At 27.7% G+C, this 26,082-nt stretch overlaps 1 protein-coding gene across 1 annotated transcript in view; it reads right to left on the bottom strand.

Moving 5' to 3' along the window:
• The window catches only part of LOC107450730 (uncharacterized), a 45,089-nt gene extending 19,246 nt beyond the window's left edge, over positions 1-25,843 (bottom strand). Inside the window, exons 1-2 of the mRNA XM_087161022.1 lie at positions 25,658-25,843; positions 3,403-3,568 (exon numbers count right to left, since the gene is read on the bottom strand). Of these exons, the coding sequence (XP_087017148.1) occupies positions 3,403-3,454 (52 nt within the window). The 5' untranslated portion in view covers positions 3,455-3,568; positions 25,658-25,843. The remainder of the gene's footprint in view (positions 1-3,402; positions 3,569-25,657) is intronic.
• Positions 25,844-26,082: the final 239 nt, after the last annotated feature.

Genomic DNA, 26,082 nt, shown 5'->3' with positions numbered 1-26,082 from the left:
TCTTTCTTTACAAGCTAGTTATAACCATAAAGTTATTTTTTTTAAAAAAAAAAGTTTTTTCCAATCAATTTTGGGTTTTTAATACTTTTTTAATAATTTATGGGGCGAATTTTGCTCTATCGTTTTAACCGACAAACCGCTATTGACAAAGAAATGCATCAACCGCATTACTGATAATAGCCATTTTATAAGATAAAGCGTTAAAAAAAAGGGTCAGACGATTCTTAATGATAGAGTAAATAAGCTAAAATCTTTAAATTTTGGAATACTGGATATTTTACTTGTATAAGCTTGTTAACATTCCGGTGGAGCAGTTGGTTAAGGTGTCACACGCGCAACTGGTGTAGAGCTTGGGGCCATGAGTTCGATCCTGGCAGTCGACTAAACAACCAGCGTGTATACGTATACAAGGCTCACGTAAAATCTGTCGTGGCTGAAAGTCTTCTCTTTGGTTGTGATATAAATGTTTAGAGAGAGAGAAGTATCAGCTCAGGCGCTGACCTGAGTCGAGTCAAATTCACACGGCATTCCGACCATAGTTGTTAAAAGATAGAGCTTAAAAAATGAGATAGGTGATTGACCATGATTGGATGGTGCGTTTGTATAAGTTTGGTTTAAAAATCATGACGCGAAAAAAAAACTTGATTAACTAAAAGTAACGTTATTGCTTGCAAAGGTGTTAACTTTAAATACGCTGTTTTTAAACGTTCTTTAACACAAATACTTTAACTGAGGAATTGTGATAATTACTAATTCTAACATAAATGGGATTTAAGTAATTATTAGAAATAAAATATCATTTTTTACTGAACTAATTTTCCTTCATAGTTAACTAAATCTCAGACAGTTTAAATAGGATGGTTATTTATAAATACAATGTTAACCTATTTTTTTTTTTTCAAACAAAATCTCAATCATTTATTTTTTCAAACGTCAATAGAGTTTTTAAAAATATTTTCTTCTACTGTTCCATACTGTGTTCTTTGCTATTTTAAGATCTTGAGCATTAATATAACAATGCCTTCAACTTAAAAATCAACTAATTTTTATTTATTAATCATAAATTGAATAAACTATCTAATTAAACTCAGTAATTTCTCCAGTCATTCACCTTACGCACGAAGAGTTAAGCAACAAATTGTTTACTGAACTCCCAGAACAATAGGTCCCATGCTCTTCTGATTGATCTAATAATTGATTTTCATTCTTTTTTCAGTTTTTTTTTCTCAACCGAAAGAACTGCTTCATCTCTTCCTTTCGTCCTCGAAAATTAAATTACGGCTTTTTTTTTTCCGCGTTTAATTGCATCCAACGTGAAAGTGATGAAAATGAAACCAAGTTCAAAGTCCTTGCAAACTTTCTCCTTGCTATTGACCACCATATTCCACACATGAGTGGTCAGAGAGCTCTTGTGTCATTTGGCGCGACCCAAGAAAGCATGACACATCCTATGACAAGACGAAAGAGAGGATTTGACTGTTCATTAGTAAGGTTGATAGACACCGTGCTCCAATAATTGTTGATTTCGCTTTTCCTTAAAGTACTCGTTGGCGTGTGTCCTTTACTAATTAGTTATAAGGCGAATAACTGTAATCCATAACTGTCACTAACTCTCATTTTAAACGATGCAAAACGCATTCATCAAACCGGGACAAAAGTTGGATTTGAATATGCAACTTTCAACTGAATCCCTTTATCAACTGAAAAGTCGAGTGAATAAAAGATCTTAGAGAAATTTTTAGCGAATTTGAGTAACTTAACTTTTAAGTTCGTGCGTTAACAGCAGTAAATAAAGATTATTCCTTGTCATTATTTCTCCTCGTAAGACGCCAATTGGTGAAATCTGTAATTCCCAATTCCCTAACACTCTTTTGAACTATTGGCGTCATAGCGTTCGCTCTTTTGGACTCTCAATTTTTGGCCAATGCAGTAAACAGTTAATACGCTTAATTTATACACAACCATATTATCTGCAAATTTATTGAATGTAAAAAGAAATTCAGCTCAAAAAGCATAAAACTCACTTGAGCACTATGCCATCAATAATTTATTTTCATGGTATGGTCGCCGTTGTCATTTTAGAATTTAAAACTTTATGATAAGCAGATAACATTGAGTATAAGATCATAGAAATAGGAGAGAAAATGTAGATATTATTTATTGCAATTTTTATCCCAAGATTTGAATCATATATCAGTTAGATCGATTTTAATCCCAATAAATAGAAAGTGTTCTTTCATTTACTAAAATTTAGCAAACCACTTCCCCTGATAAAGAAATAGGGGTACAAAAAACGTATTTTTGTATTGAAATCTTCATTCTACTTTTGAACTCTATGGATAGATCGATATCGATTTCAAACTATCAGTAAAATGCTACTTCTTTTGAAAATTTTAAATGTTTTTTATCCTTATTAAAAAAAATTCTAAAGCATTATATTTATTTCACAGAAAGTACTGTACAGATTGTTTTTTTTTTTGTATTGCTGAAATTCTATTGCTTTGTTTTCTTTTATTGTTTTTAACTTCCACCCGTGATTTTGTATTCTGAATGCATATCACTTCGATTCATATGAATAAAATTGACTGACAGAATGTTTAGTCACAAGTCACAAACAGCAGGTCGCTATAGATGAAATAAATTGCAAATTATGCTATTAAAGTGGTAAATCATTGACTTCCGTTTAGACATTAATCACAAGTCACAAACAGCAGGTCGCTACAGATGAAATAAATTGCAAATTATGCTATTAAAGTGGTAAATCATTGACTTCTGTTTACAAATCACATCATCATTTCACGCAACTAAACTAGTCTTGCCAATTTTTTGATAAGTTGATTTTAAATAACGCCAACTTCTGGGGGAAGAAAACTTCACTTGAATTCAAAATTTAGAAACAAAATGATATAACAATGATCTTAACATATTGATTGGTATTAACATAAACATATTGAATGGTATATATGTAACATATATGTAATATATATATATGTAACATATTGAATGGTATTAAAATGATATGAATGATTTATTTCAAGACTTTTAAGGGGGGCCAATTTATGTCTAAAATCAGATCAGATTAAGGCTCCTATACTATCAGAGCTGACCTATCAAGCAATATTGGAGCAAAAAAGTTCACAAGTTAACGTTATGTTAGTATTGTGCTTATTTGGAGCAAAAATAGATGATGAGTCGGCCTGTCTAATTCAGGGGCTCTAGATCAGATCAATCTGAATCAGATTTAATTGGATACCAGAAAATGATGTCACGCGTGTATGTCGAACCTGATTGGCTGACCCACGCGTGACGTCGATTGCAAGTCAAGTATATAACTGTGATTGAAAAAGTATATTCTGAGTTTTCTTTAACTGCTTAAATTAACAAATGAAAAAATTTACTCACCAATTAATGAAGAAATAAATACGGGATAGGCGTTTAGCCTATGATAAATCATTGTAATATCTTTTTTCTTGTTCTTCAAGATATTCTAACCATGCTGCTTACAAAATCAACATTTCCTAAAACTGCTTTCTTTAGTTTAATTTCATGATGGTAACTGTAGTTTCTTCTGTAAAATTGAAAATAAACAGCCATTAACTACATGGAAAATGTTTTTCACAATTCATTTTTCTTAACTATCTTACTAAACAATTTACTTACTAGTACAATTTAATGAAATAAGATGATTGTTTATTTACTTTTTTAATTCAATTTATTTATATTTTAAATAAAATCATTATTTTATGAATTTTTATTTCAATAAAAATCTTATTTCATTAAATTTTACATGCTGAAAATCATTTAAGGTATCCAATTGGTTTTGTCAAAATTTTTTTAAAGCTTTTTATTATTTTTTTATTAAGATTTTTATTTTTATTTGGCAATTTTTAATTAAGTTTAATTAATGAAAACAAGGCAAAAATGGTTTTAGTTTTGTTTTCGTAAGTTTACTTCCGGTTTCGGTTTTTGTCTGACAACATACGAAAAAGCAAGTATACCTTAATTTCTAAAAATCGGAGTTTAAATATTTAAGGAGTTTTGGAAGGCTAATGAACTAAGGTTTAAATATGGATAACAAAAAGAAGAAAAAAAATCAGAATTTTATCGAAATTGCCGATATTTCCCCAAAATTTATGTAGCGTATAAAGATATAGTGTATAAAATTACTTGAATCTTCAACTTTAATTTACTGTATCCAACTTAACTTTAATGTACTCTTCTATATTCTCTCAATTTAAATTAATTATACTTTACTTTCACGATGCTAACAACTACTGAAATAAATTATTAAAAGTAATTTTTTCTTACTTACGATTATTTTCACTTAAAAATATTTAAAAACAGATGAAAATGATTTAAATACGTTGTTTTGAGCTTACACGTACAATAATAGAATAAGAAACTGTTCTATAAGAATATATTCTTATTAAATAGATTAGCCAAAAAAGGTATTATATCCGAGTATAGAAATTTAGGGAGAAAAAATTGCCATTGCAAGAATTTCAGGGAGAAAAAATTTGCTAATTCAAAAATTTATGGGAAAAAAGTTGCCATTGCAAAAGTTTTAGGGAGAAAAAATTGGCTAATTCAAAAATTTAGGGCTAAGAAGTTGCCATTGCAAAAATTTAGGGTGAAAAAAATAGCCATTGCTAAAGTTCAGGGAGACAAAATATTGCCACTTGCGTGAAAAATTTTGCACACACGTGCTTAAATTTTTGCTTTAAATGAGCTTTTTCTGCAATACGTATCCTATATTTCCAAATATATTATGAAAAGCGTGGCGATCACGAAGGCTTGAATCAAAACAGTAGTAAAAGATATTCACGCATAGCTATTTTGAACGAATGAAAGAAAACCTTCAAGGTTGAGGAAAACCATCAAGAAGAATTGATGATTACTTAAAAGCTTGGCCTTAATACAAAGAGAGTGGAAATTTGCTCACAGGTGAATCCGAAACTTCTGCCCGACCTATTTTTAATGATCTTCTTCCAAACGCACAGCAATATTTTGAATACTTAAATTAAGGCTCTAATGAAAGATTTATGGCTATCTTGGATTCGCTACACTTCGTATCTCAGACATTATTCCTTAATTATAGATGTAAATCACTAATGTGTGTTAAACTATCCAAATTTTCCTATATAACACGTTTTAGGAATTGTAATCACGTAACGGTGAGAGAATGACTAAAACCGATTACTTTTATTCGTTTATTGTCGATTAACTGAATAAGATGTTTTTAGGGCATCGATATTATATGCGTTAAACTATCACTTATTCGTGAATCACAAATTCAAGCATTATAGTCACTTAATGGTGAGAGAATGGCTAAGACTGATTACTTTTATTCGATAATTGTCGGCTAATTCTATGTTTTTGTGACTAAGTTTTATATTGTATGAGTTAAACTCTCACTTATTCGTGTGTCGTAATTTCAAGTATTAATGGCTAGAGAAGGATAACAAACTGTTTACTTTGGTTCGTTAATTGTCGGTTAAATGAATGTTTTATGAATTGGTTTCAAATTGTATGAATTGAACTATCACTTATTCGTGTATCGCAAATTCAAGCATTATAATCACACAATGGTGAGAAAATAGGTAAAACCGACTACATTTATTTGTTAATTGTCGGTTAATTTAACATTTTTTATAACATTGTTTTACATTGCATGCGTTATACTTATTCATATGTCATAAAATTAAGCATTATAACCACTTCATGATGTGAAAATGACTAAAAATTATTATAGTTATTAATTAAAATGTTTGTTTACTGAATAATATATTTTGATCATAGTTTTTAAGTTGCTTTTATATATACTAAAAAATTATCATTACACTTTTTTAGAATGTTTAAGACATTAATAATTTAAAGTTGCTTTCTCATAATTTTTTAAATAATCAAATATTATCATTACCTTTCATACTGTCTCTCAGGGGTTTCCAACTTACATGAGGCCGGGGGCCGCAATTTAAAACACCAGTCAAATGGCGGGCCGCAGCTTTATCAAAATTTTATTTAGGACTCTTTTATGTTTGAAGAAACATTAAATATTACTGTCAGATTTTTATCAAGTTGTACAAAACAAAAGTATTGAATTACAAATTAAAATAAGAAGTAGATTTTTAAAAATATTTAATTGCATATTAAAAAATTTCGGGCTACAGTAACTTTAATGTGCATTTATGTATTAAACAATTAATGTGCAACAGACATCAAATTGTCAAGATATAAAACTTAAAAGTATTTAAAACATATATAGATTTTTTACGAAAATTGTCCACAAAAAAGGACAACTAATATATTTTAGTTCACTGGCCACAAAAAAAGGCTTTGCAGGCGGCCAATTGGCAACCACTGATGTAGCTTATAGTATTTAGAAAGTAAACATTTATAAGTATTATAATTTAAAAGCGATTTTTGTTATTTTAACTAGGGTGCAAAATCAAATATGAAGTATTTGCATTAATGATTTTAAAAACTAAAGTGAAAGAATAAAAATTAAATCTTTTTTACCAAAGTTATTCTTTTTGAAAGGAAAATAGTTGATCAGGAAGAAGATTTGTTCGAGCATAATTCCTAAATGCTTTTCATTACATGATTGGATGACTATATAGTAGTTTTATTTATTTGGAACAACAAACTGATTTACTTTAAAATTGCATAATAAAATGGGACCACAATTCTTATTGCAATAGACTCCTCGAGAAATCTGAAGCGTAACTCGATAAGCCGAAATAATTGAGACCGAACTTATTTTGGATATTCGAAATATTCGGATTATATGAAATGCTTTTTTTTAATTCATATCTATTTTCATCGATGGAATCAAAATTGATAATTTAAGAATATACCGTAAAAATAGAGATATGAATGGCGCTAAACAAACTCGTTCAAACTTGCGGAAAACTGTTAAGTACCCTTTTCATAGTAAGTGCTAAATAGTTGCACAATTTTACGCGTCGGGTTTTGGTGGGTAAAGTGGGATGAAACTTCTATTCTGCTATTGGATCCCTTTTTCTCAAAACATAGAGGATAGCCGCAATCTGCGAAATATGTTCCCAATAGTTTGGTCAAGAAGGCGGTCTAAAGTTTAAACCCCTTGATTTTAATCTTACTTTAGGCTTATTTCGCCATTACAAAAGTCATATATTTATAATTCGATTTCTCAGGAACTATTCTACCGATTTCCATTTAAAATGATATTCTTTAAAATGATGCAAAATTTTAGACACATTGAAATTAAAAATATTTTGGCTACTATTAAATAAAATAATAAGTTATTACTAAAAATTACTTTTTGTACGGAATTATCTGTGGATAAACAAATTTTATAATTGTGAACAAGAATTTTTCAATTCGCTAAAAAAGTTCTTAGGACATGGTGAAATGCACGGAAAGTAAAATTAATATCAAGGAGTTCAAGTTTTGGATTTCTGTCCTGCAACTATTGGGACCATATTTTCTATTTTCTAGATTGCGGCTATATTTTGAATGTAAAGAATCAAAATCAGTCAAAAAAAAGGTATGCTTATTCAGAAAAAGTACGTTCTGTGTCTGATTTCGTAACTTTAAATATCGTAATATATTTTATTGTAACCGTTATATATTTTTGTTTTGTGTACCTGGCAACTTCGATGCAGTTTGTTTATGTTCCACATGGCTTCGCGCCGGTCTTAAGTTAAAAATATAAAGTGAAAGAATTGAAATCCTTGTGTAGGATTCTTTGTGAAAGAATATATGAATATAGTATGTGTCACTTAAGAGAATTGATACTTGACAGGCTTGACTTACTCTAAATGGAATTAAAAGAATAGTTGCTATCGTAAATAAATGCCACGTTTCAACAACCAATGAGGATCGAGATACCCACACTACGTCATTTGCAGGTATCACGTAATAGAATGCCCGCGATTTTTTCATAAAATTAGTGTAGCCACCTGTTCGAAACAAATTCAACAATTTTTCAGAGGTTATGTTAGGGATTTATGTATATAGATTATTTAAACGTAATAGTTTGTCTAAGAAACTTTTGAATATTTTTCTCTAATCTAAATATTCCTCTGACTACTTTTATAATTTTTAGCATTTATTGCATTGAGATTTACATACAAAATTCAGATGAACTTGAAATCTTTCACAGCTTTCGACGCACAAAAACTAATTAGTAGAAAGATAATTTAATTATTTACTATCATTTGGTATAAAAATAATTTTATCATTAATTACTTTATCATTTGAGCATTTTTGATTAAAATTAAATGCAAATGCAATCAAATTTTTAGACCGTTTATTGCATTGTCTATGTTGGGCCACTAGTTTGAGCAAGGTAACCTGGATTAAGAACTAGTCTACCTTGATAGTTTTTAACGATCAGTCTCATTAGCTGGAATAATTGGTTTATAAAAATAGCTTCATAAATAAAATCTAATTTCTTTCATTACAATATAGAGTTTATTTATATTATATTTCCTGTTAAGTTTCTATAAAGAGTTTCCGGTGAATAGCTATGATAAGTAGATAAAACTAACCGGAAATTACTGTTTATTTACTTTTTGAAAAAAAATTCTAAGAAAAGTTAAGAATACTTTTTTAACCCATTAATCACACAAAAGTATCGTTTTATCTGGCTGATTTCTTTCAAAAAGATACAAACTGGCAACGTAATTTTTTAATTGTTTTAAAATTTATTTCAGTGAAGCAGAAATATTTGCGTTCGTCAAAATATATGATTACCATAAGTAGTTATGTATTGTTACTAATATGGTATAGTTATGTATGTAGTTACTATATAATAGATAAAACTAACCAGAGTGTACATTGATTTTTATTTTTTGAGTTTTAAAAGAAAGAGTGAAGCTACTTTTTTAACCCATTAACCGCACAAAATTGTCCTTTTATCTCGCTTACTTCTTTTAAAAAGACAGAAACTGCAACTTAATTTTTTAATTGTTTTAAAATTTATATCAAGGAAGCAAAAATATTTGCGTTAACCACAATATATAAGTAACATGAGTAATTATGTAATGTTATCAATATAGTAGACAACATAGTGTATAGTTACTATATAATAGACTAAACTGACGAAAAAACTGTCGTTTTTTTGTTTTATTTTTTAAAGAAATTGTGAAGAACTGTGATTTCGCTTACTTTTTTTTAAAAAATATAGAAACTGGCAACTTAAGTTTTTAATTGCTTTTAAATTTATATCGGCAAGTAAAAATATTTGCAGTTAAATATATTACACCAAAACATATTAGTTAATATAAGTAGTTATATTTTGATCTGAAATTGCATTTTAAATGTACTGTTAGTAAAGTAAAATATCAGCTTCCATGTTTATTCCTGACCAAGTAAAGTAGTGAAGTGATGTAAAAATATGCCTTTTATATCACTTTACTAATTTCACCACACTTAATGCCAAATTTCAGATGTCTAATTTCTGAGAACCAGATACTAATTTCTGGACCAAACCAAACTAAATCTCTAAATTCTGAGATTAGAACTTAATTTTAAGAAGAAAAAAAATTAACAAAAAAAATAAAATAGATTGTTTTGCTCAGAGTAATTAGGAAGACCGAAATTAAGTTTAATTTCATTTCAAATAAATCTGAGACTGCGACAGTTTAAAAAAAAAGTGAAATTAATTGAGAAGTCTCAAACTAACAACAACATTTGAATTAATAACATGTGTATCTAAGGTAACTAATTAATGAAGATTAATCATTTCAGATAAATAATTTCTGAAAATGTTAATGTTAAAAAAAAAAAATTAAAAAAAAAGCGAGATCGAGGTGCTTAGGATAAAAACCGCACATCACATCACGACAAGAATAATGAATGAAGACTAAGAATAAGTGTGTTTTCATTTCAGATAAATAATTTCTTAGATTGTTATTTCTAAGAAGAAAAAGAGAAAATGGAAATATAATTGAGGTGCTTTGATAAAAAACAACATATCACAGCCGATTGTGAATAATAAATGTTAAAGACTAAGAATGAGTGTTTTTCGTTTCAGTTAAATAATTTCTGATATTATTACTGTTTGAAAAAAAGAGAGGGTAAGGTGCTCAGATTAAAAACAGCATATCATATCACAAATATCACCGTATATTATATCACATTACCGCATATCATATCACATAACCGCATATCATATCCTATCTAGAATAATATGTGAAGGCTAAGAATAAGTGTGTTTTCATTTCAGATAAATAATTTCTGGGTTCTAGTGTCGTCAGAGAATTCTCTTGCATCCTACAGATTTCTTTTTCAAGTTTTGCCATAAAACATGAAAGAATTTTGTTTTATTAGCAAAAAAATCTTTAGTCGTTTATAAAAAGGAACTATGGGCTCTAGTGTCTTCAGAGTAGTCTCTTGCATCCTACAGATTTCTTTTTCAAGTTTCTCCATAAAACATGGAAGAATTTTGTTTTATGAGCATATGCATTTTTTAGCCATCTATAAAAAGGAACTATGAAAACTTATGCCGATAAAGAATTCTATGTCTTAAACTAAGAACAAATGTCTTAAACTAAGAACAAATGTCTTAAACTAATGTCTTAAAAGAACTAATTTTGACTGAACAGCTCTATTTTTTAAATTTCACCAAAAAGCTTTCAGCCATTTATAAAAGAAGACTATGGGTGCTGGTGTCTTAGAAAAACTTTCTTTGATCATATAACTTTCATTTTCGAAATGCACCCTGAATACTTGAATTATTTTGTCTGATGAGCTTATGCATTTTTTTTAATCTATTTATGAAAAGGACTATAGACAACGATGTCTCAAAAGTATTCTTTTTGATCAAACAGCTTTCCTTTTCGAAACAAAATACCTGGAAGTATTTTGTTTAGTGAGCTAATTTCGTATTTTATAGGTGTTTCTGAAAAGGAATCGCTGGCAATAAAGTATTAACTAAGCAAATAGCTTTCTTTTTTTGAGTTTTATTACAAAGCCTGAAAGTGTTTTATTTCTCGTAAGATTATTTTATGAGCCATTTCTAAAAAGAGATTGTGGGCACTTATGTATTAACATATTTAATCAATAAGTTTTTTTTTCGAGTTTCATCATATAGTTTCCTTACAAATGCTTTTCTTTATCAAACACTGAAACCTGTAACACGTTACTCTATTTCTGCAGTTAGTTGTGAATCCACCTCTGTTTAAAACTCTGTGTGAGATGACCTAATATTAACTTGCACCGTTTTTTCAACCTTCCAGTTAGCGCCATTAACCAGAAGAAATAAGGCAACTCATTCATAGAAGGTAATAATGTTCCAATATTTTTGCCAGAAAGTATAAAAAAGTTGTAGAAAATAAATATTTCTTTGTAGCCAAAAATATATTGAGGACAATATCAAAGAAAAGCAAGAGGAGGAAGTGTTTCTGATCATTGAAATGCTAATAGATCGGAACTCCACTGAGTTCTTAACGTAAGTTCTTCACAGTTAAGTATGTAAAACTTTTTCGTATTTATTTTAAAATTTGGTACATCAACCATGCAATAATTTTCATGAAACTCTTGACTCGATCACTAGATCTAGTTCCATGAAATCGAAAAATTAACCTTCTTTTTAATTTTCATAGAAAAAAATTGAGGACAATATCAAAAAAGAAAAATAAAGAAATGTAATATAGGGAACTGCTAAATATATCGTTAAAATGCCGGTAGTTCTGAACTCCGATGAGTTTTAAGCTGATTAGAATGCAAAAATCTTTTACGTTGCATTTCAAAATTAAATGTCATCAGCTTATACACTTCAATAATTTCCCAGAAAATCTATACACAGAAACACTAGATCTAGTTCCTATGTAATTAAAGTACTAAACTTTTTTTTAAATTTTAGATCGAAAAATTTTAATCTAATTTAATTATCTAACGATTAAAACAGTTCTATGCTTATAATATTTCAACTGCTCTTTTAGAAAAATTGATTCAACGCTGAATCATATTATTAGTACCGTTTTTTTTTTTTTTTTATCAAAGTGAGAAATATCGCAAATTATTTCCTTTAACCGATTATTATTAATAATAACCAATGAAGTTTGGTCAATTGATTAATATAGCATTGTTATTAATTGATTTATATAGCATTGGGACATGGGAGTGCCTCTTTGTGCATGTGTTACTGTTAAGGTAATAAATCCGGTTATTATTAATACTAACCGGTAGAAATTAATAACAACCCCAGCCTTTAGTCAAAGTGTGAAATAAAAAGAAGAGATTTCCTTATCGCAAACTATGGCGGAATAACCGACAAGTCTTGGCAATTTCCGGGCAGCAACCCCAGGAAAACTTTAAAAACATCACAGAAAGGGACCGACACGAAAGGTATAGATTGTAGCCACCCCCGGGCAAAAATGTACATTTTTTATGAAAAAAAAAAGTCTTTCCAGGTTAAAATCAATTTGGCACCTTGGTGATTGTAGTTGGTGTTGCAGATCCCGATACAGAAATATCCCCAATAAAAACACGAAAGAATGACCTTCGCCAAACTTCATTGGTTTTTGTTAATAATAACCTGTTAATTTGATAAATTCGCTTAAATTATTTAAATTATTCAGTTTAACCGGCTCATTTGGTTATTATTAATACTGGACTATTTACATTGATCGTAAAATACGATACTTGAGTTATGGTTCGAAAGGTGCGTGACGAACTAGTAAAGTACTTAATGAAGCATTAGGATAGGTTTTCTATTTCATTTTTAGACAGAGTATAATAATTGTGACTTAGATATTTCTTCTGCCTACTTTGCTGAAATGTCCCGACCACATACTTACGGTGGTTTGAGTGATTTAATGGCTGACGGACAGACTTTAAATTATTACTAAAATTTATAACATGAAGAACTTTGACAGCATCACGAGCCATCTATTGCAAATTATTAAAATTGAAATCAGAGTACTTTCACGTGAGGAAAGTCGCGGGCAACAGCTAGACGGTGAAAGAAAGATTTAGTTAATACATTGTTAAAACTAATTAAGGTGACAGGATTGCAGGAAGGTTTTAAGAATTAGAAACACAATTGTGTTCAGTTGTAATTAACAAGACAGTTGTACAGTTTTTAGTACAGTTGCGTTGTGATTCTGGTTTGATTACCAGAATCACAGTATATATGTTGAACAAAGTTTATATGTTGTACAAGATAATTTTGAAAGGTGGCCAAGCTGTTCACGTAATTCGGCTATTGTTTATGAAAACTCTTAACTACGAGAGCGGATTTACTGTGTCATCATCATGTATGAAACAGTGTGCCAGACTGGTTTGGAAATATCCCTTTCAGCAAAATAACTTGGGTTTTCATTGGACCAATTATCCCGAATCTTCCCGCAGTAAGGGTTCAAAAGGCTGCTATTTTTCGGATATTGGCTCGATATTGATTTTCCCTATTCATCCAATATTTTACAGTCCTTTTACAACCAATATCGGTTCTATATTGAATTGCCTAAATTCACCCGATATTTTATATTCATTATTCAGCCAAAATAGACCCTGTATAGGTCCTTCTAGGACCAATATTAAAAAAATCTAAACATCCTAATATTGGTCCTTTGGAACATGCTTTCATCGAGCACATATTGAGCCAATTTCGAGCCCAAGTGGTGCCAAGGTGAAACTGTTGCTAGAGATTCCACAATGCTACTTAACTACTACTCAAGCACGCTCGTGATTTTTTTCTTTTAATATTATTATCTTGGAAATAGCGCTGATATGTTTTCAACTAGGTAAAACGATTTTTACATAGTTGCCACAATAAAATAATCCTTCCATTCACGACAAACTTTTAAGAAATCACGTCTAATGATACCGGCGTGAATCTATACTCAATAGCAAACAATTTACCAGCATGCTGTTGTTTTAGAAGAAAAAAATGGAAAATAAGAATTCAACGACGTGTGAAAAAGAATGTCGAAACACTATTTTCTCCAACATTTGAGAAACTTTAAAGATATCCGTTATTTTATAATGTACTCACGACCACTTTAAAAGACATTTACATGCAGTTTTGTTGTTTGGTTTTGTCTTTCAATTCTTTTTTTCAAAGTCTAACAACTGAACATTTAAGTCTGACAGCAAAATGCTTGTTGCCAACACTAGTATCCAATTTGCAGAATATAAGTGTCTAATAAAAAAAAGAAAACAACGGCGAAAACAGGGCAATGGGTAAAGTCTGTGGCGCGGAACGAAAAGATCGAAGTTTAGTAGATCCCAAGATGTATGCCAAGGTTACTGAAGCATGCTGCTTATCCACGGAAATAGGTACATAAAAAGAAAAATATTAATTCTTGATCGTCTGCAAGGGAAGAAGACGAAATGAGGATTTAGTTAATGGGAAAAGGAATTTCTCTTTCCTTAGAAGGTTAAAAATTGCTCTGGGGAATTAAAGGATTACGTCAATTTCGTTTATTTTCCGAACCCTCAAGCTTTGTTGTTTTATGGGCTTGATGAATTTTTAGAAATCTTAATAACTTAATATTTTCTTTTTTAAATGGAGCAGGATTTTGTTTTTAGAACGGACCTTCTCAGAAATTTCACCCTGGACAACAAGATTAAGGTTTAAACTGTCAAAAATCAATTTATATCGTTCTTAAATAAATGTAGGGGGAAATGAATAAATGGTTTTGAATTTGTAATGATTGTAATATTTAGAACAAAAGTACATTAAAAAGAATCTAGATTCTAAATTATTTTTTTTCCTGATGCTTTAAGGTCTTTTTCTTTATAGAAAATAAAGTTTTTAAACAAATATAATAGTAATAAAAGGTACTTTTTATAAATTAATTAAATAAATTTTATCAATTAAAATAGAAAAATCAATCAATAAATAAAATAATAATGATAAACACTGAATAATGTGTAATGATAATTATGAGTAATGACAAATAATGAACTAGGTTAAAAAGTGAAATTATGCAATAAAAGTTTAAAATAAATTAATCAATAAACTAATAAAAAATATTTTTTAATAAGTAAAGTGAAAACTTAAGTAAGTAAAGATATGGGGTTTCTATTTATTTTCTTAAGAAATATATGGTACTATTTAAATTGAATGTAAAGATTTTAAAAAATTTAAAAAAAAATTCTTCATGGAAATATATATTTATTGAATATTTGAATACTAACTTCACTCTTTTTCTATAAAATAATATTTTTCCTTCTTATTTCTTTTTTTTAATTTTCAAATTTTTGTTCCTCAATAATTGAATTGTAGCATAGGGTTATAATTGTCATGTTTAAATTGCCAATGTTTCATATAAACTGTAAAAAATAATTTTAAGATATAATTCAAATTCAAGGGCTTAGAGCAATTTAATAAAGTACATTTTTGAAATCAATTTAGTAAAAAAAACCTAGATAGCCAAGTATAAAATAATAAAATATTCTTGCGTATTGTGCTATAATCTAATTCTAGAGTAACTGTCTGGAAACAATACTAAGTAACAATTCAATTTAAAAATGTCGCATTTGAAAAAAGTATGGTTTAATACCATATTGCTTCAAGTAAATGAAGCGTTATTATCTTAATGCACAATTATGCAATTATAATGCTTTTATAGTTTAAATAATTAAATTTAAATAGTCGAATTCGATTGGTTTTATAAGAGGTAGCATTAGAACTCTTATGAAATATTTTAATTTATTTATTTATTTGTTGTTTTTTTAATTTTATTTTTTGTACATTTATTGCTTTCCAAATATTAGACAGACAAAAAAAAATGGAAATACGTATTACTTTTGTTGTTATTTTGCCCCGAATTCAACAAAACTCAAATAACATTGAAAGTTTTCGTTCATATCCCATATTAGACTTGATTATTTCGATGTAATTTATAAAGTATGCTTTTTAAACACATTGAACGCAGTAATAGAAGCTATTTTAATTCAAAACTAAAAAGAAAATAATCAAAAATTATTTTTTTTATAAGAACTAAATACAAAGTAACTATTCAAGAAGGAAAAGAAAAACAAAGAAAGTTGGATGTATTAAAAGGAAACAATGATAACATCCTACAAACTGAAAATTCAGTCAACAATTATTGTTTCATGAAAAAGTAACATGATTATTAAACTCATCAATAAGGAGAACTTGAATATGACCCGTGAATACAGACAAATTTTTAAATTAAGGAACAGAAGAAAAACAACTGAAGCGGTATTTTTTTTCCTTTGTATGACATGAAACTGCATTTTACACATTTAAATCATTCTAACTAAAATAAAAATAACAAAGAAATGTGAATGTTTTCAATATTTCCTTTGTGTTTGCTTTTAAAATTTGCACAATTTTTGCAAAAATTTTTGGGTTACGCGTATTTTCTTTGAGCAGTATCTTAAAACCTTAAAACTAAGAGTAAATTTCCATTTCCTTTAAAACTGAGAATATTAAGTCAAAGTTTAAAATAAATTCTATTTATAATTTTTTTTCTAGCTTTTGGTATGACAATTAAAAGCAACTGAATTTTTTTTTGGCGTTCCAGAAATATAGAAAGAAAAATTAAAATAATAATGCATTGACTGGTTCAAAAAATTTGTAATTGTAAAAAGATTTGTGATATCATGTAACAGTAACTGTAATAAAAAAAATAGAATCTCAATTACATTAAATGGAGATAAGGGACAAAAGGGATTTGAATGATTTGAAAAAATTTTTAAAATATTTCTACATTAAAAGAATTCAAAACTCTCAGAATGTCTTTTAAAAAATGTTTTTGGTAATTTAAATAATCAATTATTAATTTCTTAATTCAAATTTTTTTTTATAATTTGCTTTTTATTCCTGAAATTCTAACTGAGAAAGTACCCTAGGGCTGATTCTTTAATTTTAAAATTTAAGTATTATATTTATTTTACTTTACCACCAAAAGGTGAATTCAAAAAGTTTATACCTCCCCTTTGCTAAAACTCAGACATTAAACTTTGAGTCGTGTTTGTGGTGACGTTTGCACTAAGGAAAGAAGAAAGAATTGAATCATCTTTACGAATACCCCCTCCTGAATAACCCAGAGTCTATTTGAAAGAAAAAAATTATGGAAAAACTACCGCACTGTAAGGTCATGACATTTCTGGTAAAAAAAAAAAAAAATTCTGATTAATTAAACCAAAATATGCGGTATTTAAATCCTTCATTTGGTGATTTTTTCGTTCATACAGTAACAGTTTATCGGAAACCCTGGTTTTCAAAATTATAGCACTTATTACCACATATTTAGTAAAAAATACAAAACTAAAATGTAAATTTAAACGAATACATGGTTTTTTATGCTCGGCTAAGGTATCATGACAAAATTGCAAAATTTTACCTCATTTACCATTTCTTATAACATATTTTAAGACCATATTTTATTGCCAATGTAACCAAAACCATTACCAAAGCGCTTCGATAGAAATTTCCGAACTTTTTGGTGTTCCCATAGCACCAGACACGCGATAAATTTTACCATATTCCGTTAGTTCTGATAATACTTTTTTTTATAAGTGTAATAAACTTTTGTATTCTTATTGTTAACTCTAATCTCGACTGAAAAATTAGATGGCTTTTATGCCACACTCATCATGATAAAATTTGGTAATTTTGATTAATTTTAATGAAATTTTGTAATTTTATCATAATAAAATTGCTAAATTTACCAAAATGTTTTTTATATATTTGCACATACATAAAGAAAAGAACGATTGCTGTAGTAGTTTATTCTTAAAATAAATAAACGTTATTCAATTTCTGTTGACACCACAAATGATTACGTTTGGATAGATATGGTGTAATAACGGAAGTAATCACGTTCAAAAAAGTTGTTCCAATTTCACAATGCTACGTTATTAAACAATTACTTCATTTTTGGTAAGATCTTATTAATCGAATACTATTTGATTTATATTGAATTTCAAATCTACCTTTAGAACAAAAGATTTCAAAATATCTATACACCCAAACATCACGCTTTAGAACTAAACATTTAAGAACAGTTCGACAGCAGTAATCAGTTGACACGCTACTTTCATTAACAATAAGTAGATGTGTGATAAATACAAGTAGTACTTGGCACGATTGGCAGTAACGCAAGTTCTGCCAATCATGCTGTTCTAGTAAATTTTTACTGTGCTAGTAAATAGAAAGCATTTTATTAGCTATTAAGAAATTTAAAATAATTAAAAATATATTATTCTCTTCTCATTGTTTTTAAACTTTATGTGATGGATTATACCTGTGATCGGGTTTTTGACAAGACGTGCAAGATTTGCTATGCAAAAATGCCTTAAAGTATTAAAAACTTTTAACTTTGAAAATGGTCAAAACAATTATTTATAACTTAACTCTGCTCTTACTGCATATAAAAAATAAATATCTAACTACATTAAATTGCTCTATTAAATTTTTAATTGATATGAAAAGTTTTAGATGTTGTCCTTTAGTCCGCTTTTCTAAGGTAGAATTTCAAACTGTATAACAGTGCGATGTGCTGTAACTCAAACAATCTAACCAAATTTATTTTGTAACAAATCGAAAATTGTGCCATAGTATTGTGAATAAAGCACAAATAAAGGCACACAAATGGGAATGCTTTAGTGTGTCCATTTATTGTAAAAAACCAGTGGTCGGAAATTGCACTCTACAAGTAGCGAAACTACTGTAGTTGCTACTTTTTTCGTAGTTTGTAGAGCAGTGAGCAACTTTTCTTTTTTAAAAAAAGTAGTGTAGTGTGGTACAAAAAAACAGTAGTTTGTAGCGATTCCTGGAAACCGATGGTTTAGTAAAAAAACACGGCTCTAGTGCAAATAATTTTTCGAATTTGAAGGGTAGAAATCTTCGCGCGTTGCAATGAATGCAATGAAAATGGTTGTCTGCAGCTGAGAGTTGACAGGAACTACGTTTTTCGAATCATGTTAACTAATATTTAAACTAACCATGGTAGATAATTAATCGATAGGACCGAGGAAGGGAACGTATTTTCGATGTACTTGACTTTTTAGAGGAAATAAAAGAGCATTGAACAAGTAAAAAATTTCCAATTATTTAAAAATTTCGTATTTCTTAAATTAAATATCTGATGCCGAGAAAGGCATAAAAAGTAGAAGATCAAATGAACAAATTCGAAAATTTTTTTTTTTTTGGAATTACAAACTGGCTTATGCAAACATGAATAAATATTTTTTAATTGTTCCCTCGTGTGGTTTAGAAGATCAAATCTAAAGCTTTATCACTCATATAATGAACCTGACATTATTAACTTTATTAAACGACAAAGAATAAAATGGACAGGCCACGTTTTCAGAATGGACGAAGACCGTACCACAAAAAAAGTTTTTAATGCCAGACCAGTTGGCACACGAAAGAGGGGCAGGCCGAATTTGAGATGGATAGATGGCCTATAGAAAGACCATTTGGCCTTAAAAGCTGAAATTTGGAAAACACGAGCAAGAAATGGTTAGCCTGGAAAAAACTTCTTGAGAAGGTCAACTTCCACCCTGGGCTGTCGAGCCATTGATGATGATGATGATTAATTGTTCCCTCATATTTAATATAAGTTTGCCTCCTTCAAGTAGTGAAGTAGTTACAGCAATTCCAAACTAGTTTGTAGTCACTACATTTAAGAAAAGTAGTTGCGATTTTAGTTAACTACATTTGTAACAAAGTAGTTGTAGTAAACTGCAAAAGTAATGTAGTTTTTCCGACTACTATACAGAACTGTAATTTGTGATTTATACATTTATTTGTACTTTATTCACGTTGTTTTGCTTCATTCCCACATAGCAAAATATATACCCTATCTTCATTTGTATATTTTTGTGGTTACAAACTCTTTTGCCAATAGCAAGGGCAAACTCAACCTTTCTGATAATGGTCAGGATTTCAGATTGAACACTCGATAAATCTATGAAGTGTGACACGGTATGTAGACATAATTTAAGCCCAATTTAATGATAATAAGAAGGATTAACTCGTTTCATTTTTCTTTATCAATAATTAGTCTCATTGGTGATTGGTCCTTTGAAGTCACGCGACTCTATATGGTGTTGCGGGATTGGAAGAAAAGAAACAAAAGCTGCTGAAAGGATCTCCTTGATGGTGAGAACATTTAAGATAATTACGAATAGCGTGTTTTCTGATTTGTTTCGGTCTGAATCAGACAGAATCAGATAAAAATTCTTAAAGGATGACGGGGAAAAAAAGGATTTTTACTAACATATTGCTATTTAAATTGATTTTAGGGAAATTTGTTTATTTTTAGAGGAAACCAAGCGGTAATTTTAGAACGTCTTATAATGATACGAATATCTAAATTTAAGGTGGCGAACAAACAATTAATTTTGTATAAATTCATCTATACAACTCTTTAGTTTGTACTTCATTTAACTGAATAACTATTAAATGAGGTGTTTAATATTGAAATCAGCTCAATTTGATGTTTATTAACTAACTGTTTATATTTTTTTAAATCGTCCCGGTTGAAAATAAATGCTGCCTCTTTATGAAAATAAATTCTTTTTTGTTGAATACTGTTAACTTTAAAAATTCATCTAATATCAAATCTCATCCTTATATTTTTTCCCTTAAGAAACTTCATTAAGGAATATTGTCTCTGAGTTAAATTTAAATACAAATTTAGTTAATACAAAATCAGTTTTCAAAGCATACAACTCAACTGTAGAGTAAAAACTTTGTAAAAATTATGAAATTTAAAAATCCTTTTTTTGAAAACATTTTCTACTAGAGTACAAAGTTTTGTTTTTTTGAAAAGCAGTAACAAGAATTTTTTAAATATAATATATAACAAATTCTTTTTTTTTATTCTTTTAAATTATATCTACAATTCTGAATACCATTTTTTAACAATATAGATTTTTATATAAAATGTAAATTATTTCTCGTTCCAAAACTATTTGTGATATTAAAGAAAATAATTAGCATGATTAGAAAAACATTCACAGTTTATGAATTTTAAATTTAATAGTATTACTAGGCAAAGTGGAAAATGTTGCCGTCATTATTATTTAATTTTTAAAGGTAAGTTTACGAATAAAGTATGTAACTTCAGCTGAAATAATTTGTTACGAAATATGTTTCATTAAAATAATATTAATGCTTAAGTGCACTTTATAGTTAACTATTGTTTAAACTGATATATGAAATATTATTTTATGTAATAAAGTAGCTAGAGTATTTATTAAAAATAACTTTTAAAAGAACAGGTCAAAAAGCAAAACTATCTTCATCGAGTAAGAAAAAGTTTATTCGATTATGATGCGATTAAGTCTTATTTCGTTAACATTATTATATTAAAAGTACTTTCGCGTCGTTATATAAAAAAAATATTCATAAATTACTAAAGTGAAAATGTTATTTTTGTTGATTATTAAAAATCTAAAATTATTTTTGTTTTTTAAACATTTTTTAATTTCAGCAATTTTGTATGTTTATCATGCAAAAGTGACTTTACTATATTAATTGTTTTTTACTACACTATACTATATTAATTGTTTAATTTTTCAAATCATAGAAACATATGTTTATTTTTATTGTAATAAAATATTAAAAACAAATTGCATTAATATTTTTCACAATTGGTCTATGAAACCTCATCGCGATTTTTTATTTGAACAATCGTTTTCGATATTGTTCAACATTTTATAAACTCACTCAAACGCCAATTTGTTCGAGCTGGTTATAAATAATTGCTAGCAACAAATGATACCTAATTATTGCCTTCGAAAGTTTCCAAATAGATTATTCGCTGAAATTAAGCGTGAAATCTACCAACAAAAAAGTAATTATTTTTAAATTAATAATACGTTTGAAATGTTCAAAATAATTGATTAAATTATAGTTGCATGAATTATATCAGTTTCTCTAAGTGAAAGAAATTTAGGAACTTATATTGTCATTTATTACATTGATAAAACTTCCGGTTCAAATTACGATCTAAAGTACCGGCCGTGAGAGTGCCAGTATTTTTTTAATGTACAATTTATTTATATTTATTTATTTAATGTTTTTTATTTACTTATTTATTTAATTTTATTTATTATGCTTTATTAATAATTCAAATAACTATGAAGTTTAGCATCTATAAAAAAAAATTTATGGTATTATAAGTCACGCACTGAACTCAGAACAAATTTTAATGACTTTCAACTTAATTTTAGAGAGAAAATTTTCATATTCGATAACAAAAATTTCTTCAAATTGTTATTTTTCTTATCAAATACTTTTAATGATATAATATTGAATATTAAGAGTTTAAATTTTTAATCGGTTATTGTTTTCAAATGACAATAAATTTTTCCGTCGTGCTTTAAATCACTATTTACACCATAAACGTGCAAATTCATACTTTTGGTATGAAAATTTTAAAAATAAACTACGTTAACAGAAAAATTATAAAACTTAACACAAATAAGACTATCCGAATAGAGTATTTCATTAGTTTTATATTTTAGTTTCTATTTTGATAGATGATTTTAATTTGTAATTTCCTTTTATGGTAAAGTCTTAAAAATTATTACTCGAATAAACAATACCTTGAATAATAAGTTTAAGCAATCTATTTGTACAAATCAAAAGCTAAAGCAAATTTTTCAGTCAAGATTAGAAATAACAATAAGAATACAAAAGTTTATTACACTGAGAAAAAAAAAGTATGAACTGACTACTGGAATATGGTGAAATTTACTCCGTGTCTGGTTCTATGGGAACATCAAAAAGCTCGGTAATTTTTATCGAAGAGCTTTGGTAATGTTTTTGGTTAAATTGGCAATGAAATATGGTCTTATGTTATAAAATTTGGTAAATGTGGTAGTACCTTATAAATAATGTGGTAAATACCTTAGCATAGCATAAAAACCATGTATTCGATTAAATTTACTTATTATTTTTGAATTTTTTTATTAAATAGGTGGTAATTAAAACAATAATTTTGAAAACCAGTTTTTCCAGTAAACTGTTACATTATCAACAGAAACTTACCAAATGAATAGTTTAAATACCGTAGATTTCTGATTTATTAATTGGAATTAAGTTGTTTTCAACTAGAAGTCTCATTACCATACAGTACGGTAATTTCACTAGAATTGTTTTTTCTCTGTTTAAAAAAAATGATGATAAAATAAAAGAGGAAAAAAATGTATTACTGTTGTTATTATTATTTATTGTTATCATTATCATTATTACCTTATTGTTATTATTATTATAAAATTTTGCAATTATTATTGTAAGGGGATTGACCAAATTCTGAAACTTATGATCAAAAACAAACTACTATTTGAATTTAGAAAATCTCATAGGTAAAAATTTTTTTAATGTAAAGTGACAATTAAATATACTGTAAAACTCATAATTATTCGATCAGAAAGGTAATATCATTGTTTTCTGATTCTTTACTGGGCTTAAATTATCATATTAGCTGCGTCTCTTTAAAGAGACGTCTATAAGAAAACTAAAAATTTGTCTTGAGCATACAGGGATTTTTTTTGTGAACAAGTTTGAATAAATTATTTTTAAAGTGCACACTCAGAAATAATTGTTCAATGTTGAATAATAGTGTTGGCACCTTGGATCACAATACGGTGAAACTTTTTAGCATCCTTGATAAAGTGTTTAATTGAATCATGTTTTCGTTCACATTAAATCATAGTACCGTGTAATAAAATTTAAAAAGTATGATAATACAGTATGATCATAAGCATGTTATGAAGCTGAAGCAAATTCGAACAATGTTATGGTTCAACATACTAAAAAGTTTAAACAATGTATAATTTATTTCTTTTAAATATTTTTTTCAATAGCAGCACGCATCGAAGCGTTCTCTTGATTATGTAGTCTTTTTTATATTCAAGTTTAACTAAAAAATTTTCAATTCTTTTAAATTTAAATTCTTATTACTAACTTTCACTTACAAACCACGTTCTTATTGATTTATTTCACTTTTAAACCTATGTTATTATTGCTTTATTTCATTTTTAAGCCTATGTTCTTATTGCTTTATTTCACTTTTAAACCTATGTTCTTATTGCTTTATTTCATTTTTAAACCTATGTTCTTATTGCTTTATTTCACTTTTAAGCCTACGTTCTTATTGCTATATTTCCCTTTTAAGACACAGCTCTTTTTGCTCTATCTGAATTTTAAATCGAAGTTTTTTTTTTGTTGCTATTTTTCAATTTAAAATCGGTGTTCTAATCGGTTAATGTCACTGTTAAATTAACGCCATTATTGCTACATTTCCTTTTCAGATTTCTTTTTTTAATATTTGACTTCAAAACCGATGTTCTTATATAGTATTTTCCTTTTAAATAGCTGTCCTCAATGCTATAATTTTCTTTTAAATCGACGTTCTTATTTGATTTCTCTTTCAAAAATCCTGTGAATTTAGATGAAACTATTTTGAAATTCGATAGCTCAAATTAATAAATTTTTTCTGTTTCTTTAAATTTGTTTAGCTTCGAAATTTTTACTGAAATATTTTTAACTTTGACAGAGAATTGTACAAGTAAACATATTTAATAAAAACATTATATTTACTTAGATAAAAGCTTTGTTTTAAAAATTCATATATTTCAAGCTAATTCAAACTTTTTATTTTTAAAATTTATGGCCAAGCCCATTAAATTAAAAATTAAATTTAAATATCATCTATTACTAAAATATTTCTATTGAGTATTTTTCACCTATTATTATGTGTGTAGATATATATTCATTCACATATATATATATTCATAAGATATATGTGTGTAGATAAAATAAGAAACCCTACTTCAAAAAACATTGCTTATATAAATCATAGTAAATCAAGAAAAAAGAACACTTTTCGATATTTTTCAAATAGAAAACAGTTAAACAAATATTAATGCATTTTCAATATGTAATTACTCAAAAGATATTCATAAATTCTTTTTAAAAAATGAAGCACCCATTTTTGATTATTTTAAATGTTTTATTTATCAAATGTAAGAATGAGAACTAAATCTCTAAAATTTTTATGCATTTTTTTTCCTATTAAATAATTGAAATATATCTAACAATTTTTTTAAATTTCTAATAAAAATAAATTGTACATATTTTTTTCAATCATTTTAAAATTAAAAGTAATTTATCCGCAATTTTACTTGAGTTCAATTACAATAAAATTAACAAACATTCCTCCAATTTAATTCGTATAGACTTGCTTTTGTAGTAAAACCATTAAAAATATTTTATCGAACACTTTTAAGTAATTATTTTTTACAACTGATGAAATCAAAAACTCTTTTTAATTAAATCAAATTTTTCAAATCAAACTTTTGATATTTAAAATCAAGCAACAAAATTAAATTTGAATTCAATATAATTTTTATTCACAACTGCTTAAATACAACCATTAAAAAAATATTTACTTTGAATGTAACTTTTTACTTAATTCCTTACTAGAAATAATCAAATAAAAAGCACTTGTTTAAGTACATTAATTAAAAATAATAAAACAATTATTTCCAGAGGATTTTTAATTACAATTCATAAAATAAAAATTACACATGAGTTAATACAACCCTTAAAAAGAATTTATCTTACACTTTTACTTAATTTCTTATTGCCGATAATAAAGGAAAAGCTGAATTGAATTTGATTTGTATCTACCACTAATTTACTAAAACAATTAAAAAATTATAAACTTACTCTAATTTGCAAAAAATTCCAGAAAACAATTCCAACTTATAAAGTTGATTTCAAAAATAGTCCAAATGAAAGGACCGGCGACTTTGCAAGCAAGCGATAAAATGAAACAAGATGAATAAAGATGAAGGGAAAAAAAGAGCTGTAAGATCAACGAATACTATAAATGAGATTGAGCAGACGAGTTTTAAGGATATATACTGAACATGAAGTTTAAGGAGCCCGAAGCGCTCGCATCGAGAAATGAACTAGTTTTTCGTTTTCGCTTGAGTAATTTCCATCCAAAGGCATATTTACCAACTTTTAAAAGAACTTTTTTCTTTGCCGGATCTTATCGAGGACGGCCGTGAGAATTTTCAATAGAAAATTAGAAAGTATAGCTTTCACGAAAGCTGGAACAAATAAATCGCTTGCACTTATTTGCGATT

The sequence above is a fragment of the Parasteatoda tepidariorum genome, chromosome 1 (assembly GCF_982258835.1).
Source record: "Parasteatoda tepidariorum strain Cologne lab strain chromosome 1, Ptep-v5.0, whole genome shotgun sequence".
Taxonomy (NCBI): domain Eukaryota; kingdom Metazoa; phylum Arthropoda; class Arachnida; order Araneae; family Theridiidae; genus Parasteatoda; species Parasteatoda tepidariorum.
Note: the sequence above shows the minus strand (reverse complement) of the source record. Positions and strands in the feature narration are given on the sequence as shown.